Genomic DNA, 15,165 nt, shown 5'->3' on the forward strand with positions numbered 1-15,165 from the left:
ATGTAACAGAGACGCAAAAAAGTCTCACACTAAAACGTGTGGGTGGTGAGCCCTAGTGGTTAGCTGGCGACTTGGGTGTCCAGTCCGTCCCTTATCGTAGGGCCTTCTAGCTTAACACGGTTCTGCTCTCGGCTTCTGTTCTCGTTTCTCCCTCCGGAACTGCGTCGATCTCACGGTGGGAAGGTACGACATGCATTTAGGCATTCTTGTGTTAGTCTGTGGTATTCCATTTGCTCACTCGTTACTCGTATTACTTTGGTTAATTTAATGTCACGATTTATTCGGAGCTCTGTGACATACTACTGGATTTGCTTATCATGTCAGGGTTTTCATGGAAGGTGTTGGATTTGCCTGACACCTCACACCTTTCCCAGACTGTTTTAAGATATCGTTTAAATCGTCGATATCGTATGCACATATACAAACCACGAGGCGGATACAGGATCAGTGACTTGAAGATTTTCACCCGGCTTCTAGCGGCACGCCTAAAGCGACCGGTACAATGTGTTGTGTCGTAGGACCAGGCATCGTTAGGTGGTGACCATAATACACTGCTGGCCATTAAAATTGCTACACCACGAAGATGACGTCCTACATATGTGAAATTTAACCAACAGGAAGTAGATGCTGTGATATGGAAATGGTTAACTTTTCAGAGCATTCACACAAGGTTGGCGCCGGTGGCGACACATACAACGTGCTGACATGAGGAAAGTTTCCAACCGATTTCTCATACACAAACACCAGTTGCCTGGTGGAACGTTGTTGTAATGCCTCGTGTTAGGAGGAGAAATGCGTACCATCGTGTTTCCGACTTTGATAAAGGTCGGATTGTAGCCTATCGCGATTGCGGTTTATCGTATCGCGACATTGCTGCTCGCGTTGGTCGAGATCCAATGACTGTTAGCAAAATATGGAATCGGTTTGTTCAGGAGGGTAATACGAAACGCCGTCTTGGATCCCAACGGCCTCGTATCACTAGCAGTCGAGATGACAGGCATCTTATCCGCATGGCTGGAACGGATCGTGCTGGGTGCAGGAATGGCAAAACGTCATTTTTTCGGATGAATCGAGGTTCTGTTTACAGCATCATGTTGGTCGCATCCGCGTTTGGCGACATCGCGGTAAACGCACATTGGAAGTGTGTATTCGTCATCGCCATACTGGCTTATCACCTGGCGTGATGGTATCGTGTGCCATTGGTTACACGTCTCTTTCACCTCTTGTTCGCATTGACGGCACTTTGAACAGTGGACGTTACATTTCAGATGTGTTACGATCCGTGGCTCTACCATTCATTCGATCCCTGCGAAACCCTACATTTCAGCAGGATAATGCACGACCGCGTGTTGCAGGTCCTGTACGGGCTTTTCTGGATACAGGAAATGTTCTCTTGAACCGCGCGACCGCTACGGTCGGAAGTTCTAATCCTGCCTCGGGCATGGATGCGTGTGATGTGCTTAGGTTAGTTAGGTTTAAGGGGACTGATGACCTCAGATGTTAAGTCCCATAGTGCTCAGAGCCATTTTGAACAGAAAATGTTCGACTGCTGCCCTGGTCAGCACATTCTCCAGATCTCTCAGCAATTGAAAACGTCTTCTGAATGGTGGCCGAGCAACTGGCTCGTCACAATACGCCAGTCACTACTCTTGATGAACTGTGGTAGCGAGTTGTAGCTGCATGGGCAGCTGTGCCTGTGCGCGCCATTTGAGCTCTGTTTGACTCAATGCCCAGGCGTACAAGGCCGTTATTACGGGCAGAGGTGGTTGTTCTGGGTACTTATTTCCCAGGATCTATGCACCCAAACTGTGCGAAAATGTAATCACATGTCAGTTCTAGTATAATAGATTTGTCCTGAATACACGTTGCCATCTGCATTTCTTCTTGGTGTAGCAATTTTAATGGCCAGTAGTGTAATAATAATGATCCCGTGTGAGGTTGTTAGATTCTCCATCGGGCGCCTCCCCAGGTGGCCGATAGGGGAAAGCATCACATATGTGGGTGGTACCGCGAATATCAGATATTTGGGGTGGACCAAATTCTAACACAATCCCAAAATGCAGGCACGTCTGAGTGAATGGTTCAAATGGCTCTGAGCACTATGGGACTTAACTTCTGAGGTCATCAGTGACCTAGAACTTAGAACTACTTAAACCTAACTAACCTAAGGAAGGACATCACACACGTCCATGCCTGAGGCAGAATTCGAATCTGCAACCGTAGCGGTCGCGCGGTTCCAGACTATAGCGGCTAGAATCGCTCGGTCACCATGGCCGGCTCATCAGAGTGAAAATCACCGGTACTCTGGTTAGCGTCTGTTAGCTCAATGAGCTCGGCTGAAAATATTTGGTTCCAAAGGCTTCAATAACCTTTGGTCCTATCCGGTCTTGCCAAAGCAACGAAACACAGGCAAACGTGGACTGTGCCAACAAACGCAACTCCACCCCAGGCGGTGCGCGACGTGCCCGTAGGCAAACGGCAACTCGACTTTCGGATTCTGGAAAGTCCAGGCTAGCACAGCAGAGAATATCGGAGTTTTCTGGTAGGCTTTCCTACAGGCAGAAAACTATCATTGGAACACTAAATATCAGTACATTAATCCAAGAAGGAAAACTACATGATCTCGCATAAGAAGTAAACCCACAAATACTCTGATGCTTGCTCTTCAAGAAACGTGAATACCTGACGGTGAAACCTTGCAGTACGGAAGCTGCCGCATCTACAAGGGCAAACACAGGAAGCGAAAGGCGCACCAATCTCCGGTATGACATTTCTCGTACACAGATCCGTCATCAACTGTCAAAGAAATCATACCCATTAACAATCGACTGATGATTATGCGCATTCAGAGCACCAATAAAAAATATAGCTACGCTCTTAAATGCACATGCCCCCACCAACATCAAGAATAAGGAAAACCCCGAAAATGTCGAAAACTTCTTGAACACACTCGAAAAAACCATGAGCAAAATTCACCAAGATGACGTGAAAATTCTAATGGGAGACTTCTACGCTCAATTTGGGACAGAAAAAAAACCCGTAGAAAATCTTCGGTAAAAATTCAGCACACCAAAACACTAACACCAATGGCACACGTCTCATTCACATTTGTCAACAATTCAACCTCAAAATGATGTCTACCCAGAGAAACGGAAAACATAGCGATCCCCGATCCAGCATCTTGGTGAATACCACATCGACCACGGTGCAAAAAAATGTTCACCTGTGTGTAAATTCCTAAGGGAGCAAACTGCTTAGGTCATAGGTCCCTAGTCATACACACTGCTTAAACTAACCTATGCTAAGAACAACACACACACACCCACGCCCGAGGGAGGACTCGAACCTCCGGCGGGAGGGCCGCGCAGTCCGTGACATGACGCCTCAAACCGCGCTGCCACTCCGCGCGCCGAGCACGTTGCCAGTACAGAGTTGTTGTTGTTGTTGTTGTTGTGGTCTTCAGTCCTGAGACTGGTTTGATGCAGCTATCCGTGCTACTCTATCCTGTGCAAGCTTCTTCATCTCCCAGTAACTACTGCACCCTACATCCTTCTCAATCTGCTTAGTGTATGCATCTCTTGGTTTCCCTCTACGATTTTTACCCTCCACGCTGCCCTCCAAAACTAAATTTGTGATCCCTTGATGCCTCAGAATATGATCCACCAACCGATCCCTTCTTCTTGTCAAGTTGTGCCACAAACTCCTCTTCCCCCCAATTCTAATCAATACCTCCTCATTAGTTGTGTGATCTACCCACCTAATCTTCAGCATTCTTCTGTAGCATCATATTTCGAAAGCTTCTGTTTTCTTCTTGTCCAAACCACTTATCGTCCATGTTTCACTTCCATACATGGCTACACTCCATACAAATACTTTCAGCAATGACTTCCTGACACTTAAATCTATACTCGATGTTAACAAATTTTCTCTTCTTCAGAAACGCTTTCCTTGCCATTGCCAGTCTACATTTTATATCCTCTCTACTTTGACCATCATCAGTTTTTCCTCATCTAATTCCCACTTAATTCGACTACTTTCCATTATCCTCGTTTTGCTTTTGTTAATGTTCATCTTATACCCTCCTTTCAAGACACTGTCCATTCCTTTCAACTGCTCTCCCAAGTCCTTTGCTGTCTCTGATAGAATGACAATGTCATCGGCGAATGTCAACGTTTTTATTTCTTCTCCATGGATTTTAATACGTACTCAAAATTTTTCTTTTGTTTCCTTTACTGCTTGCTCAATATACAGATTGCACAACATCGGGGAGAGGCTACAACCCTGTCTCACTCCCTTCCCAACCACTGCTTCCCTTTCATGCGCCTCGACTCTTATAACTGCCATCTGCATTCTCTACAAATTCTAAATAGCCTTTCCCTTCCTGTGTTTTACACCTGCCACCTTCAGAATTTGAAAGAGAGTTTTCCAGTCAATATTGTCAAAAGCTTTCTCTAGTCTACAAATGCTAGAAACGTACGTTTGCCTTTTCTTAATCTTCCTTCTAAGATAAGTCGTAAGGTCAGTATTGCCTCACGTGTTCCAATATTTCTACGGAATCCAAATTGATCTTCCCCGAGATCGGCTTCTACCAGTTTTTCCATTCGTCTGTAAAGAATTCGCGCTAGTATTTTGGAACTGTGACTTATTAAACTGATCTTGGGAGATTGGAACAATTATATTCTTCTTGAAGTCTGAGGACATTTCGCCTGTCTCATACAGCTTGCTCACCAGATGGTAGAGTTTTGTCAGGACTGGCTCTACCAAGGCCGTCAGTAGTTCTAATGGAATGTTGTCTAGTCCCGGGGACTTGTTTCGACTCAGGTCTTCTGCAGTAAAATTATCAGAAAAGACAAAGAATTAATCCCACTTTTAAAAAAGGCAAAATTCAATGGCGGGACTCCAACAGCGATCAAGCCATCAATCGCAGACTGGCCTTCCAAATACAGAACAGCAACAAATTCACAGGAACGGTGTAACACTTCCTCGACATCCGTAAAAAGACAAACAAAACCATCAGAAAAACAAACCACAACTACATCACCAAAAAATGAAATCAATTGAGGACAACCATCGAAACTATAATAGCAGAAATTTCTACAGAACTTTCGCAACAAAATTAAAGGTTACTCACCACAAAGTTTGACCTTCGAGAAAAAAATGCAAATCTCGCCCTCACCGACAAAGACAACTGTGAAGAATTGGCGTACTCCTTTTCCGATCTCCTTAAATGCTCCAAACCAACCAAATGATTCCCACACAAATCCCCAAGATACAAAAAACCTAATGCCGATCCACCGACAAAAGAAGAAATCCAGCTTCACATCAAAAAACTCAAGAACGGAAAGTCGTCAGAAGAAGAGGGAATCCTCGCATAACTACTGAAAACTCTTGGACCACTAACACTACAGGAAATCTCCCAGACCATTCAGGAAATCTGGCGAAGTAAAAATTTCCAGACGGCAGGAAATGTGCACTGATCCAACCACTCCACAAAAAGGCCACAAATCTGATACTAATAACGACAGAGGAATTTCCCTCCTTTCGGTCCCTCATAAAATCAAGTGCCTCTTGGAAGGTGCACAGTCAGAACCCTAACTGGTGAATACCAAGCACGGTTCAGACCACACAGATTTGGAACCGAACAAATTTTCTACCTGAAATCCACACTAAAAATACTGCAGTACAGTGCAGATGAAAAAAATTAATTTTTCACTATTATCAGATGACAGATGGAGTTTGTGGAATTCAACTAATTATTTTGTTCACAGGCAGCCTTCTGCTGTTTATTGTAAATATTTTTTGAATGTTAGAGCTAGAAGAATAGAAACATCGTGTTTTCGCCATATTGACGTATAATGAGGATATTCCGGCCCTTGCCAGCCTCAACTTTGAGACGAAGCTATAGTCACTTCCTAGGCCACTCACAGAACACATCAGCTAATATCCTTCCTGGTAGTATAACTCAAACTTGGCAACAACGCAGAATATGTTTGGTAACTCTGTGTCCGACGAGTTACTTCCTTGATGGCACAGAACTATCCTGCTAAATTGACTTGATATTATCGTGTCATTTCAATTAATAATGTGAGTGATTTTCTCTTGAGATGTGGTATAAGGATATCAGTTAATACTTTTGAGTCCACCAAAGTGTTCCACACGGGAAATGCAACTTGTCTCGTCTCTTATGTTGCGATTTATCTGTCATGGCGGCTACTGGGCCAACAAGTAAGGCGCAGCCCGCGCACCCCTCCGCTAGCCCAGAGGTAGTGTGCCAGCCTGCCAGCTGCCACGTGCTTTCGTTCGCCTTTTGGGACTCGCTCAAGGCCAAGTATTTAATTCTTTTGCAGCAGAGCTACAACCAGACAGTTAGAAACTGAATAAGGAAGTCGTAAGACAACGCTCGAGCAAAATTCGTCTTGCTACTTTCAGTACCCTTCAGTGTCAGAGCCGTAAGTCTTATGGTACTGCAAAATTCATAATGACACTTTTGATACCTCTCGTCGAAAAGAAGGCGATGTACTTCTTCCAAATCCTTAGGATTTTCTAGATCATATCGTTTACTCATTTTGAAAGAGAGTACATGTAACTACAACGAAACGTTGTTTCATTTAGAGGAAAACAACGCAACTGCCGACTTGCGTACGCTGCAAACAATGCAACAGCTGCAGTCGTTAGCGGCGACAAAGCGTTACCCGAGCAGGCGCGCTGTATCTCAGAGATACAGGCTGTACACGTTCCCACACCTGACTCATTTATGATCTTGTCAGTATCGGTATAAGACTGAAATTCCTGTGAAGCAATAAGGAAGGTATGACACAAGATGTCGTGGGCCAGCAAACCGTTACCACTGTTCATCGCGGTAATATTAGAGAAATAGTAGGTCATGTATCTCACAGATGCATGTGCGACTGTCGGAGGGTTAACGATAAAGACATGAAAACGCGTCACCATTAACAGTATTGCATAGGAACGCTGAATGAGCAACCTGGTGACGTTCAAGCAAAACAGTAATAGTCGTTACTCTGTTAATTTTTGTTGTTTATAATTAGAGCATGCTTGTTGAATGCAAATGTCGCATGATGGTTAAATGGTAATCCATCACTTATATGAATACTCGAAACTTCCTTAATGTGGAAAATCATTCATGCCAGAACAATCTTTGTTGAAACAAGAATATCTTTTCTTGGCGTATTTTTCCCAAAAGCACTCGCGCTACATACAGTTCAAATCTTTCGAACTGCTTCCTCTGCATTCACCCCTCTATTACACCAAAAGTAAATTCTGTGTTGCAGATATGACACCTCTCTCCACTTGCGACCCATCTTTACAACGCTTAACTGTAGTTCATGATTTTCAGGTATGCATAATCCAGTGCTTAACTGCAAGATGATAACTAGAACTTCAAATTCGAAAATGACAGTTGATACATACACTGACGGCGTCGCGCCGCGTTCACATGGGCGCCGCCGGATTTCAGGCGGCAGGTGGCGTCTGGCCGGTGGCCGGTAGCCGCTGCAGCGCGAGGAAACGCTCGAGCGTAAGCTGTTATGATCGCGTCGCAACCACGAGCTGTCCTGCGGAATTGTTTCTGGAAGTATTTGCTATTACTGGTGGGTAGAAAGTGAAGCGAATTATGTTCGATGTTCAGTCATACTCGTAACTTTAGACGTGGGCCGAAATGTTGTTAAAAAAGTAAGAGATACATACGGATGCCAACACGCGACTATAAGTTTAGAATGCACAACCATTACCACTATACGACGGGTTGACACAGCACGACAACACCTCGGAAGTAGATAACACGTTAAGTTAACGACTCGGACTTAGTCTCTGTGGAGGCCGGCCGGCGGTCAGTTTTTATGTCTAAGACTGTACATTGTCCGAACGGTCGAGCGTATACCGATCTACGCATTCCAGTGACTCATCTTGCAGGAACGGTAAAATTTTAATGTTTTCACTGATGCGGTGAAAGAACTGCACGAAACTGTTGCTGCTGAAGTTTTTGTCGGCGCAATTTTCTTTTACGCCTCCGTACCGCGTGCTCACAAGCACTTTTGTCCCCATTGGCTCGTAACTGCACTAGTGTCACCTCGTCTGTAGATCTTCGGAAGAACCGTGCAGGCTTTCAAAGACCCATAATGTGATCCTAATGAGAACCGCGTATTAAGTGGTAAGAAGTTAGAGGCTCGTGAGAATCTCGTCTCCTTCCACACTGAGACCCGCACGACATAAAGTGTGCCGGAGAATCACTAGTCGCGTATCCACAGAACTGTTCCACTGTGTTCACTCGATCTTGTCTTAGAGAGGACAGCGCGGCCGTCGTAAGGAGCGAACGCACTGACAACACGGAACGGTGTGAGAGTGGCACGCACACGCACACGCACACAGAGCTGGCTGGACTGTACTCACCGGTGACGTTGAGGCGGGCCGCCGCCCGCTCCATCACTGCAGAGAGCGCGCCGTGCGCCGGGCTCCACGCGACCCTCCCGTAGGAACTGAAACAGACAGCCGGGTTACCTGGCGTCAGCCGAGCCCGTCTCGTCTACATCAACTACTCCTGGTGCCTGCGCGTAAATCAGCAACCGACCGTGTCGCGTGTGCGCCTACGGTGTCAGTTACTTATAGATTGTAACGAGTACGCAATTTTAATTTCCGAGTATGCTGCGCACTGCACACGCGGCATTTGCTGATATCGGAAGTTATAACCTATTATCGACGAGTTCGTTCGTATTTGACAAACCAGTTTTGTGCTTTCGTGCCTTCTTAATCTTGATTGTGGTGTTTGCTTTGTTTTCATAGCACCTGGGAAGTTGCACAAGGTCTTGGTATTTTTTCCTAGTAGTGTTCTTCTAGTCTACAAGAGAGAGGGAATATCTGAAACCAAAAAGTATTTACGTCCTACAGAGAAAAAAACCTATACTATACATAAATAAAAACATAAATATGTAGACGTGTGTAATGAAAATTATTTTAACAGTGAGAAAGTCAAAATGACAGGTCGAGAAGAATAATTTTCATTGTTATTTGGCAGTTAGTAAGAAATCAAGTTATAGAGGATAAAGCAAAAAGCCGCTGTTTCCTGCGTGCTCGTATTGTCTAATGTGCTTCCAAGTGAGTATTTTCTCTAGTAACAAATGTATATGTTCCGAAATGCTTGGCTGACACTTATCCTATTCTTCAGTCATCGGGAGTGTTAACAGTTCATCACACCTCTTTTGATAAGAACTTCCACCATGAATTCTGCTTCAGCCATTAATAAACTCTATTGTCGTTGCTCAGTTTGTTACTATATTTTGCATGCTCCCTAACAAGGATAAGACCTCATAACCCCACTTTCAGCGTCCAGATGCCGAACTGCACAGCAGGCACCTTTCGCAACACCGGCAATTTTGGCGCTGACGTGTAAACGAAAATGAGCAGACGACAGACGAGAGTCAGTACGTGAATGAAACGCCAGGGGCGCTGCAGGTAGACGAGTAGTCAGTTGAGACAAGAAAGTCGGTCGTGTAAAAGGCGCTTCACTGTAGCACAGTGCAAGCAGTTTGGACAACACCGTTCTATAAATGTTGTTAAAAATGGAACAGGGTACAGGGCAAGCCTTACTCAGCAGAGAGCAGCGTGCGGCGTCACGTTAAGGAGTCTCTTGCTTTCCTTTGTCGGCTGGCGTAACTGCCAAATAACGTAGTTAGCTTGCTGCCCTGGGTGCGAGACCACACAAGGTAAGTAAACAACCACTGCGTTTATTCCATATACAGGCGCACTCTCGGGAAAAATCGGCCGCATTTTGAAGAAACACCGGGTCGGAACCGTGTTTTGTCCTCCGAATAAAACTCGTGCACTGTTGGGGAGCGCCAAATATGACCTCGGTTTGAGGAAGGCCGGCGTGTACCAGATTCCGTGTCGATGTGGCAAGTCGTATATTGGTCAGACGATGCGTACTGTCGAGGATCGGTGCCGTGAACACCAGAGGCACACTCGACTGATGTATCCGAGCAAGTCGGCGGTCGCTGAACTTTGTTTGTCGGAAAATCACGCTATGTAATATGAACGCACGAGGATTCTGGTACAGACGTCGAGATAATGGGACAGCGTTGTTAGAGAGGCCATCGAAATTCGCACCAATGACGACCTCATAAACCGTGACTGTGGCTGTGGCTATAATCTTAGCAAGCCTTGGGAACCAGCCATTGGGTTAATCAAGAGTAAATCGAGCAAACGTATAGTTGTGACAACCACGGCAGACAGAGCCATCACACCGACGTCATCTCAGACGCCGTCGCAATCTGTTCCACCGCGTGACCATGGCGCGGGCCGCGGACGGCGGAGGGAGTGCGCCGCGGGCGGAGGGTATTTAAATCGGCCGCCACTGCGACCGAACCCAGTTCCCCCTGAGCAGCCATAGCGTACGGATCTTCGTACCGGCACGTTCACAGGAGCTCAGTCCGTCAGTTCACCTGATAATGGCGACATGTATGATCGCCGGAATATTGTGCCCGTTGGACACTGTAGACCGGCAGTACACCCGTGAATATTTTGATTAAATTAGTTATCTTTTCATTCTTCATTTGTGTGGCTGCAGTGTCCGTATTTGCTTTACAATTCTTGAGGATATTTTTGTTCTGTCATTGCAACTACAAAAATGCGTGATTTTTTTTCACCAGACGCGTTTCGCTTTATTGAAGTAAAGCATCATCATTGCTCTGTAGTTAAATTATTTACATTTTGATTTGCTTTTAGATCGAAAAACGATTCGTTAAGAATATGTTGAGTTGTACTTACGGTGATTTCCACTTGATTCCTCGCTTACATGGGGAAATGCCGTCTGCTATTTAACGAATATCTGTATCTGTAGAGATTAACTTGCACTTTCATTCGCACTGCAGACGTATTTCTTGTAGACATTTTAGAATACTGTGACGTCACATTGATTGTTTTGAGTCTTACAGCCGGCCGGTGTGGCCAAGCTGTTCTAGGCGCTTCAGTCTGGAACCGCGCGACCGTGACGGTCATAGGTTCGAATCCTGCCTCGGGCATGGATGTGTGTGATGTCCTTAGGTTAGTTAGGTTTAAATAGTTCTAAGTACTTGGGGACCGATGACCTCAGATGTTGTCCTATAGTGCGGTGAGCCATTTGAACTATTTAGAGTCTTACAGCGTTTTACCATGTACTTAACCTCAACTAGGTCCTATATAACCCGTGTAAACATCTCACTTTTTGCGCTGCCTATATGTTTTGCACAAATTTTCGAATATTTCAACATCTTAGATGAGTAAAAGGATTAATTTACGACTCTGTTATGTTTTTTTAGCCTCTTGACATAAAATCCCGAGTTATTTCGTTTGTATTATTTTGACAGAATCTTAAGATCCTGAGTATACTCAGACAACGTAAGAGCAGACATTATCTCTGTTTCCGTACTGATAATCAAGTGGGTCAAATGGCTCTGAGCACTATGGGACTTAACATCTATGGTCATCAGTCCCCTAGAACTTCTTAAACCTAACTAACCTAAACACATCACACAACACCCAGTTATCACGAGGCAGAGAAAATCCCTGACCCCGCCGGGAATCGAACCCGGGAACCCGGGCATTGGAAGCGAGAGCGCTACCGCACGACCACGAGATGCGGACGATAATGAAGTGGTTGGCCACTAGAGAAACTGGCTGTAGTCTTTCGGTTGACGTGGTTGCCACTCAATATCATCTTTCTCTTTGCAGCTTTGGATACTCAGCAACAAAATACATGCTTTCAGCCTCTGTCTTGTATTGTTATTTAGGCACTGCTTTCGAAAAAGGGTGGCCTTTGTGATCTTGAGTTTGACATTGAATTTAGTGGCTTAGAAAGTGGTGAAGAACAATGTGACGTTACTTCATTAGATACTGAAAATGGCGATAGCTTCCAGTTGAGTGCTCACCAGTGGTACGACACAAACACATCCATTGTTCTAGGAAACGATTGTGAAATACATTGTTCGACTCTATAGCAACACAGATGCTAAAAAGTGGTTTCAAGTTTCAGGATGTTTTAGTCAAATTCCAGTGAATGATTATACTTGCTATTTTATACTTGGTATTTATGTCCAAAAATTTGTAACTTGTTATTTTGAGTTTTAAAAGCTAGCTTTATATGTCTGTATATAATATCATTCATTGTAGGACGCTTTTCATCAATAAAACATTATTTTTTGGAACATAATTTTTTAGAAAATCAGAAAGTTGAAGGGTTAAAACTGGCGCTATCTGTCGGTACAGTGAGACCTACTCATGGTACAAAGAATGAACTATCCACATTTCTACAGTGCCGCCATCTATTAGTTGCACTAATAACCTCAAGGAAAAATGTGGCACAAAGAACGATCATTGCTCGTTTTCTACAGTGCAGTCATCCGCTAGTGACAGGAGCAACTGGAATGTAAAACATGGCTTGAATTATTTCGTGTCTCCAGGGTTTATGGAATAGTATTTAAGGTGAAATTCATTTTCAACAAATACAAATTCCTGATTTGTTATTTACATTTTATTACCGTGTGTTGGTTTTTAATTATTTATAGGGAAATATGCTGTCTACTCATGACAAATCAAATTTACCAATGTATCAGGTGAATCAGTCCTGAAACGAATTTTCGGAAGTAAGGAATCCAAACATAGATACCAAATTTTCGGTATTTTAGGCAATTCAGACACTTTATTGTGTGTGGCTGCCAAGCAGATATGCAGGGCGCTCTCCGCCCCTCCTCCTGTGCAGCCTTGCCATATGGCTGCATGAGCTGCTGCCGATGCCGCGAGAAGGGAGTGTCGGTGCTGTCGTGGCCTCATACCCAGTCCCCTTCCCCTCCTCCTCCCCTCAGTCGCCTTGGCACATGGCCGGATGTCACGATTCCCAAGATGACTTGAAGATAAGGAAGTGGTGATATCAGAATTCCTGGAATGATTTCTAGTTCGGGACCAAAGTTATCTAGTGCCAAATTAATGAAGAGCCCACAACTAGTTTTCTTTGTCGCTAGGTCAGCTGCTTTTAACTTCTCTGTGGAACTATTTTAAGCCATTGCTTTCTTATCCCGATGGCTCTGTACCTTGTTCCCGAATTTCCAGAAACCTGTGGCTCTAACATACATCAATGAATTCAGCAATGAACTCTCTAGACGACTGATGTGTATCGGCCGTTTTGGAATTCAGTGTATAAGATTGCTCACACATTTTTGCTGACAGATCATTACAATATTCCAAATTCAAAATCAACATCTCCATGAGCTGCTGCCAGCAGATTGGTCGCTGAGTAACTGTCAGTGGGTGATGATGAAAGTGCAGACTACCCAAGAGTGATGACAGTTAATCCATATACACTATGTGATCAGAAGTATCCGGACGCCCCACCTCCTCCATTAGGTGCCTTGTGCTGCCACCTACTGCTAGATGCTTCGAATCAGCGACCTCAGTAGTCATTAGCCATCGTGAGAGAGAAGAATGGGGCACTCTGCGGAACTCACGGATTTCGAACGTGGTCAGCTGATTGGGTGTCACTTGTGTCATATGTCTGTACGCGAGATTTCCACACTCCTAAACATCCCTAGGTCCACTGTCTCCGATGAGATACTGAAGTGGAAATGTGAAGGGACACGTACAGCACAAAAGCGTACCCAGCCCGACCTCGTCTGTTGACTGACAGAGACCACCGACAGTTGAAGAGAGTCGTAATGTGTAATAGGCTGACATCTGTCCAGACCATCACACATGAATTCCAAATTGAATCAGGATCCACTGCAAGTACCATGACAGTTAGGCGAGAAGTGAGAAAACTTGGATTTCATGGTCGAGCGGCCGCTCATAAGCGACACGTCACGCCGGTAAATGGCAAATGACGCCTCGCTTGGTGTAAGGAGCGTAAACATTGGACGATTGAACAGTGGAAAAACGTTGTGTGGAGTGACAAATCACGAGACACAATGTGGCAATGAGGTGGTAGGGTGTGGACGTGGCGAATGCCCGGTGAACGTCATCTGTCAGCGTGTGTAGTGCCAACAGTAAAATTCGAAGGCGGTGGTGTTATGGGTGTGGTCGTGGTTTTGATGGAGGGGGCTTGAGCCCCTTGTTGGTTACGGGGCAGTATCACAGCACAGGCCTACACTGATGTTTTAAGCACCTTCTTGCTTCCCACTGTTGAAGAGCAATTCGGGGATGGCGATTGCATCTTTCAACACGAGCGAGCAGCTGTTCATAATACACGGCCTGTAGCGGAGTGGTTACACGACATTAACAACCCTGTAATGGACTGGCCTGCACAGAGCCCTGACCTGAATGCTGTAGATCATCTTCGGGATGTTTTGGAACGCCAACTTCGTGCCATGCCTCCGTGAAGAATGGGCTGCCATTCCCCGAGACACCTTCCAGTACCTGACTGAATGCCTGTGAGAGTGGAAACTTTCATCAAGTGCAAGGGTGGGCCAAAACCATACCGATGGAGGATGCCAGGAACTTGTAAGTCATTATCAGCCAGGTGTGCGGTTACTTTTGATCACATAGTGTATACTGCTGCGTGCAGTCCGTTAATGGTTGTTTACTCTCCTCTCTAACATACCTTCTAGGCACTTCCTTTTCCCAATTTTAGCATTTTAGTCAGAATTAAAATTGTGTTCTACCAATGCCTGAAGGTTTTACTGCTTATTCAGACACTTGTCCCACCCCCGACATTTCTTTTACTATGACCTTAAACTACCCTATGCTATTTCCACTGGTTGCCAGGCATTGCTGTCGGATATTTTGAGAGGTAATATTATTCACTGAAACAAGAAAATAAGACGAACAAAGAAATATGTGTCGAGAAGCGCATCTCTCCTGAGATCTATTGTAATGGGAAGGGCTGAAAGAGTCTTAGCAATAGATATTAACATTGGGTGCACGGAGAGTTTTGCTGACTTTGTCTACCAAATTATTCTGTGTACGCTTTACTCTGCACAGTCAGAACTGCAGCGTGACTTTTGTTGCTCTGTAATTTCATCCGACTTAGTGTTTATTTATACACAGTAAATTACTTTCAACTCATCTAAATCTATCTACATCTACATGGATAATCTGCAAATCACGTTTAAGTGCGTGGCAGAGGGTTCATGGAACCACCTTCACACTGCTCTACTATTCTAACCCCGTATAGCACGCGGAAAGAAC

At 44.8% G+C, this 15,165-nt stretch overlaps 1 protein-coding gene across 2 annotated transcripts in view; it reads right to left on the bottom strand.

The window, feature by feature from the left end:
* LOC126336278 (phospholipid-transporting ATPase ABCA3) overlaps window positions 1–15,165 on the bottom strand; it is a 639,220-nt gene that overhangs the window by 556,515 nt on the left and 67,540 nt on the right. For both annotated transcript variants that reach the window (XM_049999794.1, XM_049999793.1), the window contains exon 3: window positions 8,410–8,495. In XM_049999794.1, the coding sequence (XP_049855751.1) occupies window positions 8,410–8,495 (86 nt within the window). The remainder of the gene's footprint in view (window positions 1–8,409; window positions 8,496–15,165) is intronic.

Source organism: Schistocerca gregaria, chromosome 2 (assembly GCF_023897955.1).
Source record: "Schistocerca gregaria isolate iqSchGreg1 chromosome 2, iqSchGreg1.2, whole genome shotgun sequence".
In the NCBI taxonomy this organism is placed as follows: domain Eukaryota; kingdom Metazoa; phylum Arthropoda; class Insecta; order Orthoptera; family Acrididae; genus Schistocerca; species Schistocerca gregaria.